At 30.2% G+C, this 14,195-nt stretch overlaps 1 protein-coding gene across 2 annotated transcripts; it reads right to left on the bottom strand.

Annotated features, from left to right (window-relative positions):
• Positions 1–1,258: 1,258 nt before the first annotated feature.
• On the bottom strand, positions 1,259–13,964 carry LOC122521887 (chromodomain-helicase-DNA-binding protein 1). 2 transcript variants are annotated; one of them, XM_043642624.1, is made up of 13 exons: positions 13,859–13,964; positions 9,927–10,039; positions 8,868–9,149; positions 7,755–7,943; positions 7,476–7,645; positions 7,232–7,395; positions 6,853–7,012; positions 3,953–6,768; positions 3,213–3,440; positions 2,753–3,082; positions 2,134–2,636; positions 1,813–1,926; positions 1,259–1,706 (listed from the first exon to the last, which is right to left on the bottom strand). In XM_043642624.1, the coding sequence occupies exons 1-13, from the start codon at positions 13,928–13,930 to the stop codon at positions 1,499–1,501; spliced, it is 5,349 nt and encodes a 1,782-aa protein (XP_043498559.1). In that variant the 5' UTR covers positions 13,931–13,964; the 3' UTR covers positions 1,259–1,498. The 2 variants fall into 2 exon arrangements, with proteins under 2 accessions (XP_043498559.1, XP_043498558.1); XM_043642623.1 differs by having other exon boundaries at positions 1,259–1,718.
• Between the last annotated feature and the right edge of the window lie 231 nt (positions 13,965–14,195).

Raw genomic sequence — 14,195 nt, forward strand, 5'->3', positions numbered from 1 at the left:
TTCCGATATGGAAAAAATTACTTTTACCGTTTACTTTATATTGCAATTATTTATATCTCAAGATGAATTATAAAATAAATTGCATTTTTTTAAACTTAATTCATTGTCATAATTACCAGAACGATTGTAAGACTTTATAAAAATTAATAGAAAAAAAAGTGATCAAAATTGGATTATCACTAGTTTCAAATACTATGTATATGATAATAGCTTTCTCAATGAGGCGCAATAACTTTTAACAAATCTTACATTTGCACATTAGCACAAAATATATGATTTGAATAATGATTTCAATCAAAAATTATTTCGACTTGACATTTTATCTTATTTTTCTTTTTTGTATCGATATGATTTCCAATTGAGATATTATGTAATGTAATATAAAATGCAAAAATTGATGTACAACGAAAATTCTGTAAAAATCTCTTCTATACACATGTCATCATGTATATACTATACATATATTTTTAATTACAAAGTAATTTCTTAAAATATTAAAGGAGTAATTTTAAAATGAAATGAGCTATTAATGGTGATTGATAATTATCATCTAAGTAACACACCAAAAATGAATGAACCTGTACAAATATAGAATTGGAAATGCAAAAATACATGAAAGATGAAATGGATGGGAAGGCATTTTGTTTTAATAATTGGATCGTTAATTGGAGCGATATATGACAATACAAACTGTTTCTCTATATCCAGTTTTGTATAACTTGATTTCATAGAATTACTTGTAATCGTAGATATTTAATAATTAGATGTATCTTCTTAATCAAAGAAGATTTTTGAACATAATTTTAATTTTATATAAATCACTGATACATTATTTCTTTCTTTCTCTGTGAAGAATATTTTTCGTAAAAGCTTTAATATATAAAAAAAAGTTGATCATTATGTTCAAATGATATATTTGAAAGATATATATATATATTATATTATCTTTGGGTTAACTAAATGAAAATCAATTATCCCATACGCGTTAATGCCTTATTCAAATAGGAAATCAAATAAATATCCATCTTAGGAAATAAAAGGATTTTAAACAAATAAAATAATAGCTCAATAAATATGTATTCATATACATATTTATATATATAGCTCAATAAATATGTATTCATATACATATTTATATATATATATATATATATATATATATATTTCAGTATATCATAATTTCTTTTTTGCACAATCTATCATATATCATTGAAGTATGTTTTAAATACGATCGCGCTTGCCAATCTTAATAAAATTATTTTTGTTGCGTGTTAAGTAAGCAGTGGAGGATAATCGACTTTTTACATAGCTACAAATCACAAGTGGTGTTAAATAACAGAAAGGATTATATATATTGAATATTAAATACATTTAACACATATTTCCTTTCTGTTAATTATCACTACTTAAAGTGCTTTTTTCGTGTAAAATTATATGATGTTTCAACAAAGTTTTACACTTGCTTGACAATACACAAGAACGTCCGAAAAGAGGAGCACTAGGAATTGGCATTTGGTGGTGGCGGCCTCCTATCATAATCTCTTCTGTAGTCCTTGCTAGGTCGCCATTCATTCGAATAACTGTCTCCAGGATAACCTCGACCTCTAAAATGACTCTGTGGCATATCATTAGGTGCGTATCCACCACCACCTCCGCTTGCGTAACTACCTGGACCGTAACCGTAATTAGGTGGTCCAGATGGATATCTGTAATAATCACTAAAATTCAATTTACGTAAAATAATTTAAAATACTTTTAGGAAGAAAAATTACTAAAGTGCGCGCGTGTTAAGTTTAAAAATTAAATACAAACCTTCTTTTATCGTTTATGTGCATGCCACGATCTCTGTCTCGTTCTCTGTCCCGATGATATCCACTAGATAATCGTCCATAGGAATCGAACCTATCACGTTTATGGTCTGCAAATCTAAGCAAATTTAATATTTTTAAATTAATCAATCGCTTGTGTAGAAAGTAAATAAATGGTTTTCCCTAATAAGTAGGAAATATTGCTATGATAGATATTAGGATACAAAAGGAAAAAAGAACAAAAAATTAATAGTAATATCTTCCTCTTATTACAGGGAACATACTGTTATATTCTATTATTAAAAATTAGCAAACAGAAGCTTACCTTCCATCTCTCATATCTCTGGCATCTCTAGGTAATAACCAGTGATCATCGTCTCTACTACCGCTATAATGTCCTCCACCCATGCTATAACCACCGCTATCCCTTCTAATGCGTTCATCTTTTACGCAACTTAATCTGTCCATTCCTCTGTCATTATGACTTCTATCTCTGTCTCTGTCTCGTTCCCGATCCCGTTTCATATCTTTGGACTTTGAATCTTTTTGCTCTTTATGCCTTGACGTATCCGTAGTATTAGTTGTATTCGATGTAGAATTTGCAGTTGACGTTATGGGAGTTATCGTAACAGTACCGATAGTAACAGCCGAAGTGTTGCTAATATTACTCATAGCATTAATAGCTGTGTTAGCATGTTTCTTACTTGGTATACTGCTATTAGAATTTTCTTCCACATCATCAATTCTACGCTTTAATTGACGTGATTCTTTATTACTTGAATCCACTAGCTGTTTATCATTGTGCTTGTCGTAAGATTTTTCGTGTTTCTATTTGGGCAAAATAATATTTCGTATTAAACACAATATACATTCATTCTAAACATACAAAAAGTTTTATAAGATAAATATATAGCTAATATATAAAAGGATAAAAAAAATTATACCTTAGGATTATTTGCCTCTTCCTTCTTCTCAGGACTAGAACTCACATTCACATTGTTATCCCCATTACTCTTTCTTGTTGCATGTTTATATAATTTATAGAGTTTTTTAGCATCGAATTCTGTAAACTTTGATACAAAGTACCATAAATTGCTTCGCCATTCTTTTATTTGCACTGGTTCTCTATATTCTGCAAGACAAGTATTTATTTGATTTCCAATTTGAACCAAACATTGGCGTGTGTGAGTAACTTGGTCTTCCGCGCTCAACGATTCGTCTGGTTTGTCCAAAGCTTTTAAAGCCTTTTTTACTGGACGCATCTTTTCTTTACACTAATAAAAAATATAAAATATTTAATATTATACATTTAGATTTAATATTTTCTTTTTTCAAGCTTTTTTATTAATTCAAATTTCTGAATATAATTTTAAGGGTACAAATAGGAGCATAAAAAAGATTTACCTCATTAAATATAGATGGATCTAGATCACCAAGAACGTCAAGAGCTCGTGGTTCGTTGTTAGCCGTGAAATGCATAGGTCCTGCAGTTTGTTTACTTTTTTTAGCCTTTTTATTTTCCTTCTTCTCTTTCTTAACTTTCTTTTCTTTTTTCTTTTCTTCTGACACTTCTTCGGGTTCTTCTTTAATTTCTTTTTTAACGATAACGTCTTCTTCTTTCTTTATTGGTGTCTGTAAAATCAAATTACAAAATTTGGTAAGTCGATCGAACGAATTTTACTACCTATCATCTTTCTCTTTCTTTCTTTCTCTCTCTCTCTCTCTCTCTCGATATTTATTCTATCCATACTATTTTTCAATGATTAAACTTACTTTATCGATTTTTGTCTTAAGCTTTTTATTTTCTTCTCCCGAACTATCATTCTCTTCAATAATTTCTTTTGTAATTGCGGTTTTAACTTCTTTTGGTTTTCTAGGTTTCCTTGTTCGTGTCTGAAACGGAGATCGAATGTGTATACTGAACAAAATTTTGTGTATATATTTAAAATAATAATTTGAAATTTGACGAGGAAAAAAAAATAAATAAATAGTAATATAAGAAAAGGATAATACGTTTTTTTTTAAATATTAAGCGATTTGTTTGAGAGAGAAGAGAAAGGATTGAGAAATCTGAAAGGGGAAAAAACAAGAATAGGGGAAAAAATAGAATTAAGAAATTAAGAAGTAAAACCAGAAGAACTTACCACGCCATGCTTGAAATCCATTTGCTTTTTAAGAACTTTTAATAAGTATTCAGCACGAGCGGTTACTCGTTTGAACTGAACCTTACTACTATTAGGAAGAATTTTATCAGTAAGTTTTAAGCTAGCATCTGTTTTGATAGCTTCCCAAGAGCCCATACCATGTTGGTATATCCCTCTCAAAAGTCTAGAATCATCTTCGATACTCCAATCGCAGTCAAAATTAGCTGGCTTAACTTTAATATCAAGATGCCAATTAGCCCTTTGTTCGGCATCTGAGGGAAGTGCTTGATCTAAAGGTTCCAATTCTTTAACAGCAGCAGAGAATGATTTAGCGTTTACCATAACGCCACCCATTTTAAACGTAGGACCTCTTCCTCTTTTACGACCAGGTCCTTTACCCTCTTCCTCGCCTTTATTCTCTTTGGCAGTGCTCTCAAATTCAGATAAGCAAGCCTCACAACGAGATTGCAACTGTTCACCCAAATAACGTAACTCTGACATTGGTTTCTCTTGTAATTCAGCATCTGCAGCAATGTCGTCTAATCTTTTCAAAGGTGCTGTAAATTTCTTATAACTTTTCACAAATTTTCGAATTTCCGCATCTGTAAAACTCTTTATATTTTCGCGCGGTGTTACTCTTGGTCTCCCTCTCTTTTTAGGTCTTTCGTCGTCGCTACCTTCAACTTCGCTGCCAGATTCTTGTTCCTCTTCGCTGTCATCTGGTGTCTTTTTTCTTTTTCTACCTTTTCCATCTCCAGTTTGATTAATTTGTTGAAGAGTCTTACGACTTCTAGGTGGAAGGTAAAGATCTTCCATTTCTTTAGACTTCTCCTCTTCTTCAATCTTTTTACGGAAGTTTTCGGGTATTATCTCAGCCCAGTCTTTACTTTCATCATCGTTATCGTTAGTTTGACTAACAGGTTCTGATTCTTCTTCGAATGCGGCAAAACTTGCTACTTTAAATGCAGACAGTAATTCATCTCCTACAGTAGCAGGTCCTTCATCCCTGGTTTCAGCTCTTCTTAAAATTTCATCAATATCGCATGTAGGTTCTTCATCGCCGTCCTCTTCATCTTTAAATAATTCTTCCGCGCCGAATTTTAAAATGGCATTTAAGTCTTCTTTATTAAATGGATTATTATTGGTCCCCGCATTCTTTTTATCCAAAACTGTTCTTCCGGTTGTATCCATCCTTTGGATAACCAAATGGTCAAGTACCATTTTTTGTTTCGCTCGTTCAACTATTTCTTCTTCGACAGAATTTTTTGTCACTAATCTGTATATATTAACTTGATTTTTCTGTCCGATTCTATGAGCTCTAGCTTGAGCTTGTAAATCATTTTGTGGATTCCAATCCGAGTCAAAAATAATTACTGTGTCAGCAGTGGCAAGATTAATTCCAAGTCCACCAGCTCTCGTTGATAGTAAAAAACAAAAATCTAGCGAACCTTCGGCATTAAAATGATCTAAGGCTTGTTTTCTCAATTCACCTTTTATACTTCCATCCAATCGTTGAAATGGAAAATGTCGTTTTTGTAGATATTCTCCCAGAATATCCAACATTCTAACCATTTGACTAAATATTAATACTCTATGTCCGGTTTCACGAAGTCTGACTAAAAGTTTATCCAAAAGTACCAATTTTCCTGAACCTCTGATCAATTGCTGTAGATAATCTTCATTATTATCTTTTCTTTCACTTTCAGTCGGTTTAGTTAAGAAAGCATGATTACAACATTTCTTCAATTCTATCACTATGTTAAGAAATGTCATTGTCGAGCCTTTAACACCCTTGCGCAAAGCATTGTAATTTTTAGTCAATATCCATTTGTAATATTGTTTTTGCAAGGACGTCATTTCTACGCGTAAAATCTGTTCGACTTTAGCTGGCAAGGATTTCTCTACGTCTTTTTTAACGCGTCTTAAAATAAAAGGTTCTAATTGTTTATGCAACTTAGAATAACCTTTCTGGGCAGCATTATCGTGTTCCTTTTCAAATTCTTCCCAGGAATTAAATTTGGCCGGCATTATAAAGTGAAGCAAAGCCCACAATTCCTTCAAACTGTTTTGTAGTGGAGTACCGGTTATTAAAAGACGATGATTAGTATGAAATTCGGACAAAGCTTTATAAAGGAGAGAATCATCGTTTTTTAATCTATGAGCTTCGTCGACTAAAAGTACTGCCCAATTTAAGGCACCCAAAAATGTTTTATCTTTAAGTACTATCTCATAGGTTGTAAGTATAGCATTAAATTTTAATCTTTTAGAACTATAGCACCATTCGTGGTCTCGTATTACATTTCGAGATGTTACATCACCCAAATAAGTAACAAAATTCACGTCAGGTGCCCATTGGGCCATTTCCCTTTGCCAGGAAGTCATTGTTGAAAGAGGTACTACTAATAAAAACGGTCCGTGAAGTTGATGTGTATGAAATAGATAATAAAGGAAGCATATGGTTTGTATTGTTTTTCCGAGGCCCATTTCATCTGCCAAAATGACACTGTTCTCTTTACACCAAGAATGAATCATCCAATTTAGCCCATCCATTTGGTAATCTCTTAGAACTAAATCTTTTCCTTTTCCCATATATTCGGGTTGACCTTTCAATTGATGAAATTTAGGTCTAGTTTTAAGCACTTTGCAATGCTTACTTGGTGTTCTTTTAGAATCTTCTCTATCACGAAACTCTTTGATTTTCTCGGGCCATTTTTTAATTATCAATGCACCATCTTCCCACGTAGAATCGGCATACGGTAAACTTTCCCATTTACAGTAATAATCAGGATGTCCCGAATCTGGCTTATTGTATTCAGCTACGACACGAATATAAATAATTACGATTTTGCATAGATGATAAAATAAAACATTTATAGAAGTACACTAATTTTATAACTTACCAATAATTCTTTCCACATTGTTATAACTTTTTAAAAGTTCTTGCTGCAATTCATACTGACACTCAAAATAATCGATATCCTCAGGTCCTGCATGATCTCTCCATTGTTTTATATCTCGTTCGCGTTTAATAAAATTATCTAATTTCTTTAACCCTTTAACCTAAAATCAATATCAATATGATTAACCTCTTGCGCTGACAGTGAATTAGAAGATGCGCACGCCGAAACGTTCTGTCATATCTAACAGAAATTTTGAAAACTGAATTTGAAATTTGTAGTTTAGAAAAATTTTGTCTAAATGTGATGCTGTTGCAAATGTGTTACATAATAACAGAAAATGAAATGGAATCACTAAATTCAATAAATAATAGTTAAATACCTTTTGTGCTTTTAAAGAATCTTCCGATTCCCATGTATTATGAATATGCGACCATCCTTTCCATTTAATTAAATATTGTTTTTCAGTTTCTTCTGCACTTAAATTCTTCGGATTAGGATCGCCATTTTCTTCTACTGCATAAATTGTGGTTACATTTCCTGTAACTGTTAAAAAAATGTTAGAAACAAATATTATTAAATACTAATTTCTATATGTGTTATAATTAATTTAAAATAAAACTTACCACCCTTTTTCCCTATTCTTTGTCTTATAATTTTTTCAATTGTTTCCGCATTATCAGGTTCTGTATTAGCAGGTGTCACTTCATCGACTTCCACCAAGTCTTCACTATCAGTACCTTCTTCGCTCTCTTCTTTATAGCTAACAGCAGTACCTGTTCTTCTTGTAACTTGTCTATATTTTCAAATATTTAATATTATTTACATATTCAATAATGTACACAATAATAAATTACCTATAATAATACGTATATAAATAATACATATGGGTATATGAATAGTACCTTCTGTTATCATCGCTGTCAAATGATGAATTATCAGAAGATTCAGAAATTCGCTTTTTACGTGTTCTAGCTTTTTCCTTAGCTTTTTGTGCTGCACGCCTGTTTAAAGATTTGCTGGGTGGTGGTCGTCTATTTTCAGCTTCATCAGATTCTGATTCTGAGCTTTCAGAATTCCATGAATTGTGTGAGCTAAAATAGATAAAAAGCAGTTAATTATCAGAAAGGTTTTCTAAATATTTTTAAAAAATCGTCGCGTGAACTGTACTGAATTACGCGAATTTATATTAAAAAAAAAAAAAAAAAAAAAAAAGAGAGAGAGAGAAAAAAAATATATATATATTAGGTCTACTGGAAAGTTCTGTCTGTTTTTGAATTGAAAGAAAATAACACAATTTTCAAACATTTAATAATATTTATTGTAGAATATACTTTCCATCGTTACTTATGACTTCTTGCCAGCGTGATGGCAACTTGTAAATGCCATTTTTAAAAAATGATTTATTTTTAAAGGCGAAGAACTCAACACTATGACAGAACTTTCCGGTGGACCTAATATATATATGTATATTAAATTTATGCTAAATAAATAATTTTTTTTACATATTACAGTAATAAGAAATCGATTTAATTATTTTTCTTTTTTAAATGTCTTGGGTTTGTATATATATAAAGTATATAATCTAAATTACATTTAATTTATATATGTATTTTGTTTGAAATTACCACGATTTATAAATATATCAGTGATTAAATCAAATATAAAATAATTATAAAATTAAGGTGTAAAAAACTGATCTCAAAAGCATTAACAATTTAAAAATAAATAAATTAATTAATTAAAGGAATATAAATAAATTTAATGTTAGAATTGACACACTCATATATATGATTGCCACATAGTATACAATGATCTACATGACATGATGTGAGTATTCAATGCCAAGAAGCACAAAGAAAAACAAGCACAGGATAATAACACTATATATGTGTATCTATAAAGTTATATAATTCAAATTATTAAACAAATTTTTTTTTTATATATATAAATTATTTCATAAACTCCTTAAATAGAGTTCGATCAATCAAAATGGTTCCATCGTTGTCTCTACTTACCTCTTTTTCTTATATCTCTTGCGACCTTCACTGTCGCTTTCACGCTGGGTTGCAAGCCTCTCTGGCTCTTTTCTAGAACGTCCAGATCTCCTAATGCCATAAATATCAGGATTCTCGTCCCATTCACGACTAGACTCATTTTTAAGCCTAAGTTTTGTTTCTGTGCTGTGATTAGAAGATTTGCTTTGTAAGCTATCACTCTGTGCAGGTGCATCCAATTGCTCTGATTTTTCAGAGTCTGAACCTGATCCTGAACCGGAGCCACTCGAGGAGCTAGAGTCACTGAATGAGCAGCCAAGCAATTTTTTATGTCACTACTTTTGCAATGATTATTGTATTATATCTTGAAATATATCTATCATTAAGAAACATACAATTCTTTTGTGGAAAGTTCAAATATATGTATATTATACAAATATTTCTCATTAAAATCTAATTCTTCATTGTGTGTATCATTTGCTTTATATAGAAAAAATAAGTTTCACGTATCAAGATAACTATTAAAATAGTATTAATTGTCTAATTAAAGATATATTTCAAGTTATTATGTAAAACCAACTGATTTGCTTTTATTTCTTCTAGAGATATATTGCTAATGCCTCAATATAACAAAGATTAATATGAAAGATAATGATGATCTAATATGACATAAATACAATTAAGAATAAACATTTAAAAAAAGAAGAAAAAATTAAAGGAAAAATAAAGAAGTATGATCACAAAAACTCAATGGAATACACATAGTTAGCAATACCATGAAGGCAAATGTTAGTGCTATATCAAGCTATAGCAATACACAATTAACTGAATGGCATATTATCTATCCTGTATATATCAGATAGTCAAAGTACGCATTATATTATATTTGTAGAAAAAATAAATTTTTCAAATTTTTGGATTAAAACCAAATTAATTATTGAATTCTTTCTTTTATATTAAAGCAACATTAAGTGATTCTCATATATTGTCTATGATTTAGTTATCTTATTGCGAATAAAATTAATGTCGTACCAAACTTTCCAATTTAACAGGGAATATATATTAGAATAAAATACACACCTATCTGAGCCAGAACCAGATGCTGAGTTGCTTCCAGAAGAGGAACTATCGCTTTTACTTTCATTTTCAGAATCTGAGCCAGATTCCTTACCGGATTCAGAGTCAAATGTTTTCTGTAATATGATAATATCTAATACTATTTGTTTTTAAATCTGTACGATTTAACCCCCAATGTTGTTTGGAATAAAATTATAATACGTTCATATATATTTCATTCTTATCAATGTTAAATACATCTTATAAGATACATCTATAAAATTAAAAAATGACTCTTCTCTTCTCTTCATAAATCTATTATCTCATCCTACTGCCATCTATGTGGAAGATAAATTGTCTTCCATTTTATGGAATATGTCCACCATTTTAAGAACAGAAAATCAAACACAAAAATTAAGAAATTTTCATTTGTATAGTTAGTCAGATGACTAACAAAAGAGACATAGATATTACACGTAATGGATAAATAAAAATAATGAATAATCTATCTAATATATATATATATATATATATCGATATAGTTATTTTAAGATAAATAAGCATTTTTCTTAACAACCCCAATATTCAATCACTTTACTTAAAAATATTTAATCCTATAGTTTACATTAACTTTATCTAAACTTTTTTCTATACTATATTATAAGGTACATGGGTTCCATAAAAAATAATATACTTCATTATTTTAATACTGGAACATTTTTATTAAATTATTCAGGAAATACATCGGCAACTTAGTTTACCCTGAATTTTAAGATTAAAATATGTGTGCGTATCTATAGATATATTTGATGAGAGGAAGTTAAAATTGCTAATAATGCAGTACTTGTGTGTAAATTTAAATATACTATTTCTTAAAGGATCACTAGTATGATAATTAAATTAATATTATGCAATATTTATTTAATTCTCGACACAGATAATGCTAATTTTTTTACAAATTCAGTTTAAGCCTTGTAAAATTAAATAAAATCATATATCATATTTGATGATAAAACTTTTTGGTACCATTTTACAAGTGTTCTTTATATAAAATTGGATTGTTTAATATTGGTATATACACAGAATGTAATAATATTAATCAAACATGATTTTGCATTATTACATATATGTATAATAAAAATACCATAACGTAATTAAAAAATGATTCTTTAACTCTTTATCTTGATAGATCATCTATTGAAATACGATAATAATGTCAATTGAAAGCTACTTTTCTAGTGCAAGTACAAAAATATCCTAAGTTTAGCGAACACAGTAACCTTATTTTGATATAGCAAAGAATATTTTATATCAAAAATTTTTGTTCGCTACTTTCATTTCTTTCATAATTTACCATTCGAAATTTTGTAACGCTGTTGAAATTAATAATAGTATTTCTTTCTATAGCTTACAAAAAATTTGTAGATCTTTAATGAAAATGTTAAATCCGATGTGTTGACCATATATATGTTTCTATAATCTATAATCTATAATCATTTGAATATGATAATCAGTATAATAAACACAATTTTAATTTTACTTTTGATGTATATTTTTATGCTTCGTCGAATAGATTATAGAAGAATTGTTTTTTTTTTCATTCAAGATGATACGTATAATTTATTTGCACACATTGTCTTCTTTGATTAGTCTATTAAATAAGAAAAAAGAAGTATGATAGGAAGAATATCTTTTACACAAAAAAAAACATACCTTAAAAAGTTGATTTACATTAACGACAATTGTTAAAACCGATACAATGTGCATTATTAAACTCTCTAATAATTGAAAAATGAATTTAAAACTTAATAAGATGATAAAATGCATGGCATATTTTCAATATTTCCATGATGAAACGAGTAAAATTTGTGTACATTATACCAGTGACATTGGCAGGTAACAGTGAGTATTATAGACAAACCATACATGAAGATCTTTGAGCTTAATTTGCAAAAATGGGTCTGTTTTAAATTTTGGAATAACCATGGTATCTGGTTGAAGGATAATACAAGGAATAATTTTTAATGAAAATTAGGGTGGAACACGGATATTTTAAGTGATAAATGTAAACTTGAATCAATGTAAACAAACTTATAGGTTATTAAGAGGCTGAAAAACTATGTAAAGTTGTGGAAAAGTGTGATTATGAGGAATCAAGTCCCTGAGCTCCCGAGGTCCATTGGACCCCGCCCTACGTGAAAAAATATCAATAGTTAATAATAAATAATTTTTTATATTTTTATAAACCTTTTTAATCGACGACAAGAGTTGTAAAGCCGCGTCGTCAAATATGAATTATTTTCTCCTTTATTCCAAACAACATCGTGGTCGTATATCGTTAATTGTTTTATCAATATTACGGCCAATCTAATTTGGGCGCGGAAAATAAATAATTATCGATGGAAAAATCCAAATTAATGAAGAAAATCGAAGAATTTTCGAATCCCGTCCACTCACCTGCATCGTATCGTCTACGCGTCGCATCGAATCTCGAATAAATGAAGCACTACGCACAATATCACGTTAATTTAAGAAAAATAAACTAATTCGCGCACACGTGTTCGCAATATTAATCGACTAATGGTGTACAGCGTCGCGACATTGTGCAAACTGATTGAATTTCGTACTATATGTTCACAGACCTCAACTTCGTCTCCATTTTGTGAGATTCTCACTCGTTCTTTCGCCCTCCCCCATCCGTCGTCCCAGCATGCAACGTTCGACCTGTCCCCTACTAATCGACTACAGCGCCCTCAAACTTCCCTCACACTTCTTTATCCTCCCAAATAAATTTAACAAATCAAAAAAGATATTTTTACTATAAAAATTAACCAAAATTTATCCTGTCCTTTATATAATATTATTTTTCTGATTCAAATCTTTCAATTTTCTTCTCATATTAACTACATATATACTATACATATTTAAGTAAATTACGAAACGGAAATAGTTGTTAAGACAGCCATTTTTATTACTCACGGAAATTTTACCCAGAATGCACGGCGTCAGTTTTTCGATATTATCCAGTCAAATGCGCAATTAACATAAAATCTTATACGACGCGGTCACGTACTACATGCATATTTTTGCACCGTTAGAACGAGATACTTTCTTTATTTTTTTTTCTTTTTTTTTTAGACATGATCTATAAGTAACTTATTTTTGATATTTGAAAATTGGAAAAGAAAAAACAATTGAGACAACGAAATATTTCTTTAAAATCGAAAAATAACCAGAAATTCGTAAAGCGTTAGAACTATAAGAGACAAGTGCTGCGTTAAATTTCATTTTGTAACGTTGGCAACGATCTTTCCAATCGAACAATTACTGGATTTTCACAATTAAATGCGTTTAAATGATAACACAGAAAAATTCTTACGTTATGCTATTCCAATAATTCGACATGATGGCACACAATATGTTTAAAGTTTGATCAAAAGACGAGCTCAGGGAACTTATAATATTCTCTAGGTCACACAATGAACGAACCAATGGGCACTGGAAAGGTGGCAACGACTATAATAAACGAATAATAATAATAAACTTTGTATGAACGTTTAAAGTTGATATGAAACGTCGATTTGACACCATGCAAAGTATGTGTACATGTGTGAGTAAGAGAGAAAGAGAGAGAGAGAAAGAGAGAAGTTCGTAAAATGGCTTCTTTCCTCGAAATGACATTAATGAATAAAACTGAGTTAACGAGAAAAAAAATATATAGGTATATTTAGCTGCCGTTTTCCATCAGATTGGGTAATTTACGTTAAAAAAAGGCACGTTAAATGTCCCAATGATAATTTGTTTATCATCTAAGATATAAAATAAAATAAAATGAATGAAAATAATATAATTTTAATGTTGCTAAGTGTTACCCGTTCCAATGAAAATCAGCCTGCGTCTTTCGTAGTATATGGAACTAACGTATAATGACGAGAATGAAAGACGAAAAATATTACCAAAAGACCCGTGGCACATCGCACCGGAAAAGGAAGGCCTGGCCGAGAATTCGAGACACGATGCTTCGTCATTTCCAGTCGACAGTAACGCCGCCTTTCTCTCGAATAAACGAAACTCTACACTCTGCATCTCATATTTGAACTTTCATCAAAACAGAAATCGATCAGATCATAAACTAACTGTTAAGAGTAGTAGTAGAAATAGAATACTACTTTTACCTTGACTAAATTTAAAATACATGCGTGTATGCATAACCATAAATTCTATTTTCACAGTTTCACTATTTTCGGTGATTGAGATTAAAGATGTTGGTCGATAAAGATTTTTATTTACACA

This window comes from Polistes fuscatus, unplaced genomic scaffold (assembly GCF_010416935.1).
Source record: "Polistes fuscatus isolate 324 unplaced genomic scaffold, CU_Pfus_HIC Scaffold5, whole genome shotgun sequence".
NCBI classification, from domain to species: Eukaryota; Metazoa; Arthropoda; class Insecta; order Hymenoptera; family Vespidae; genus Polistes; species Polistes fuscatus.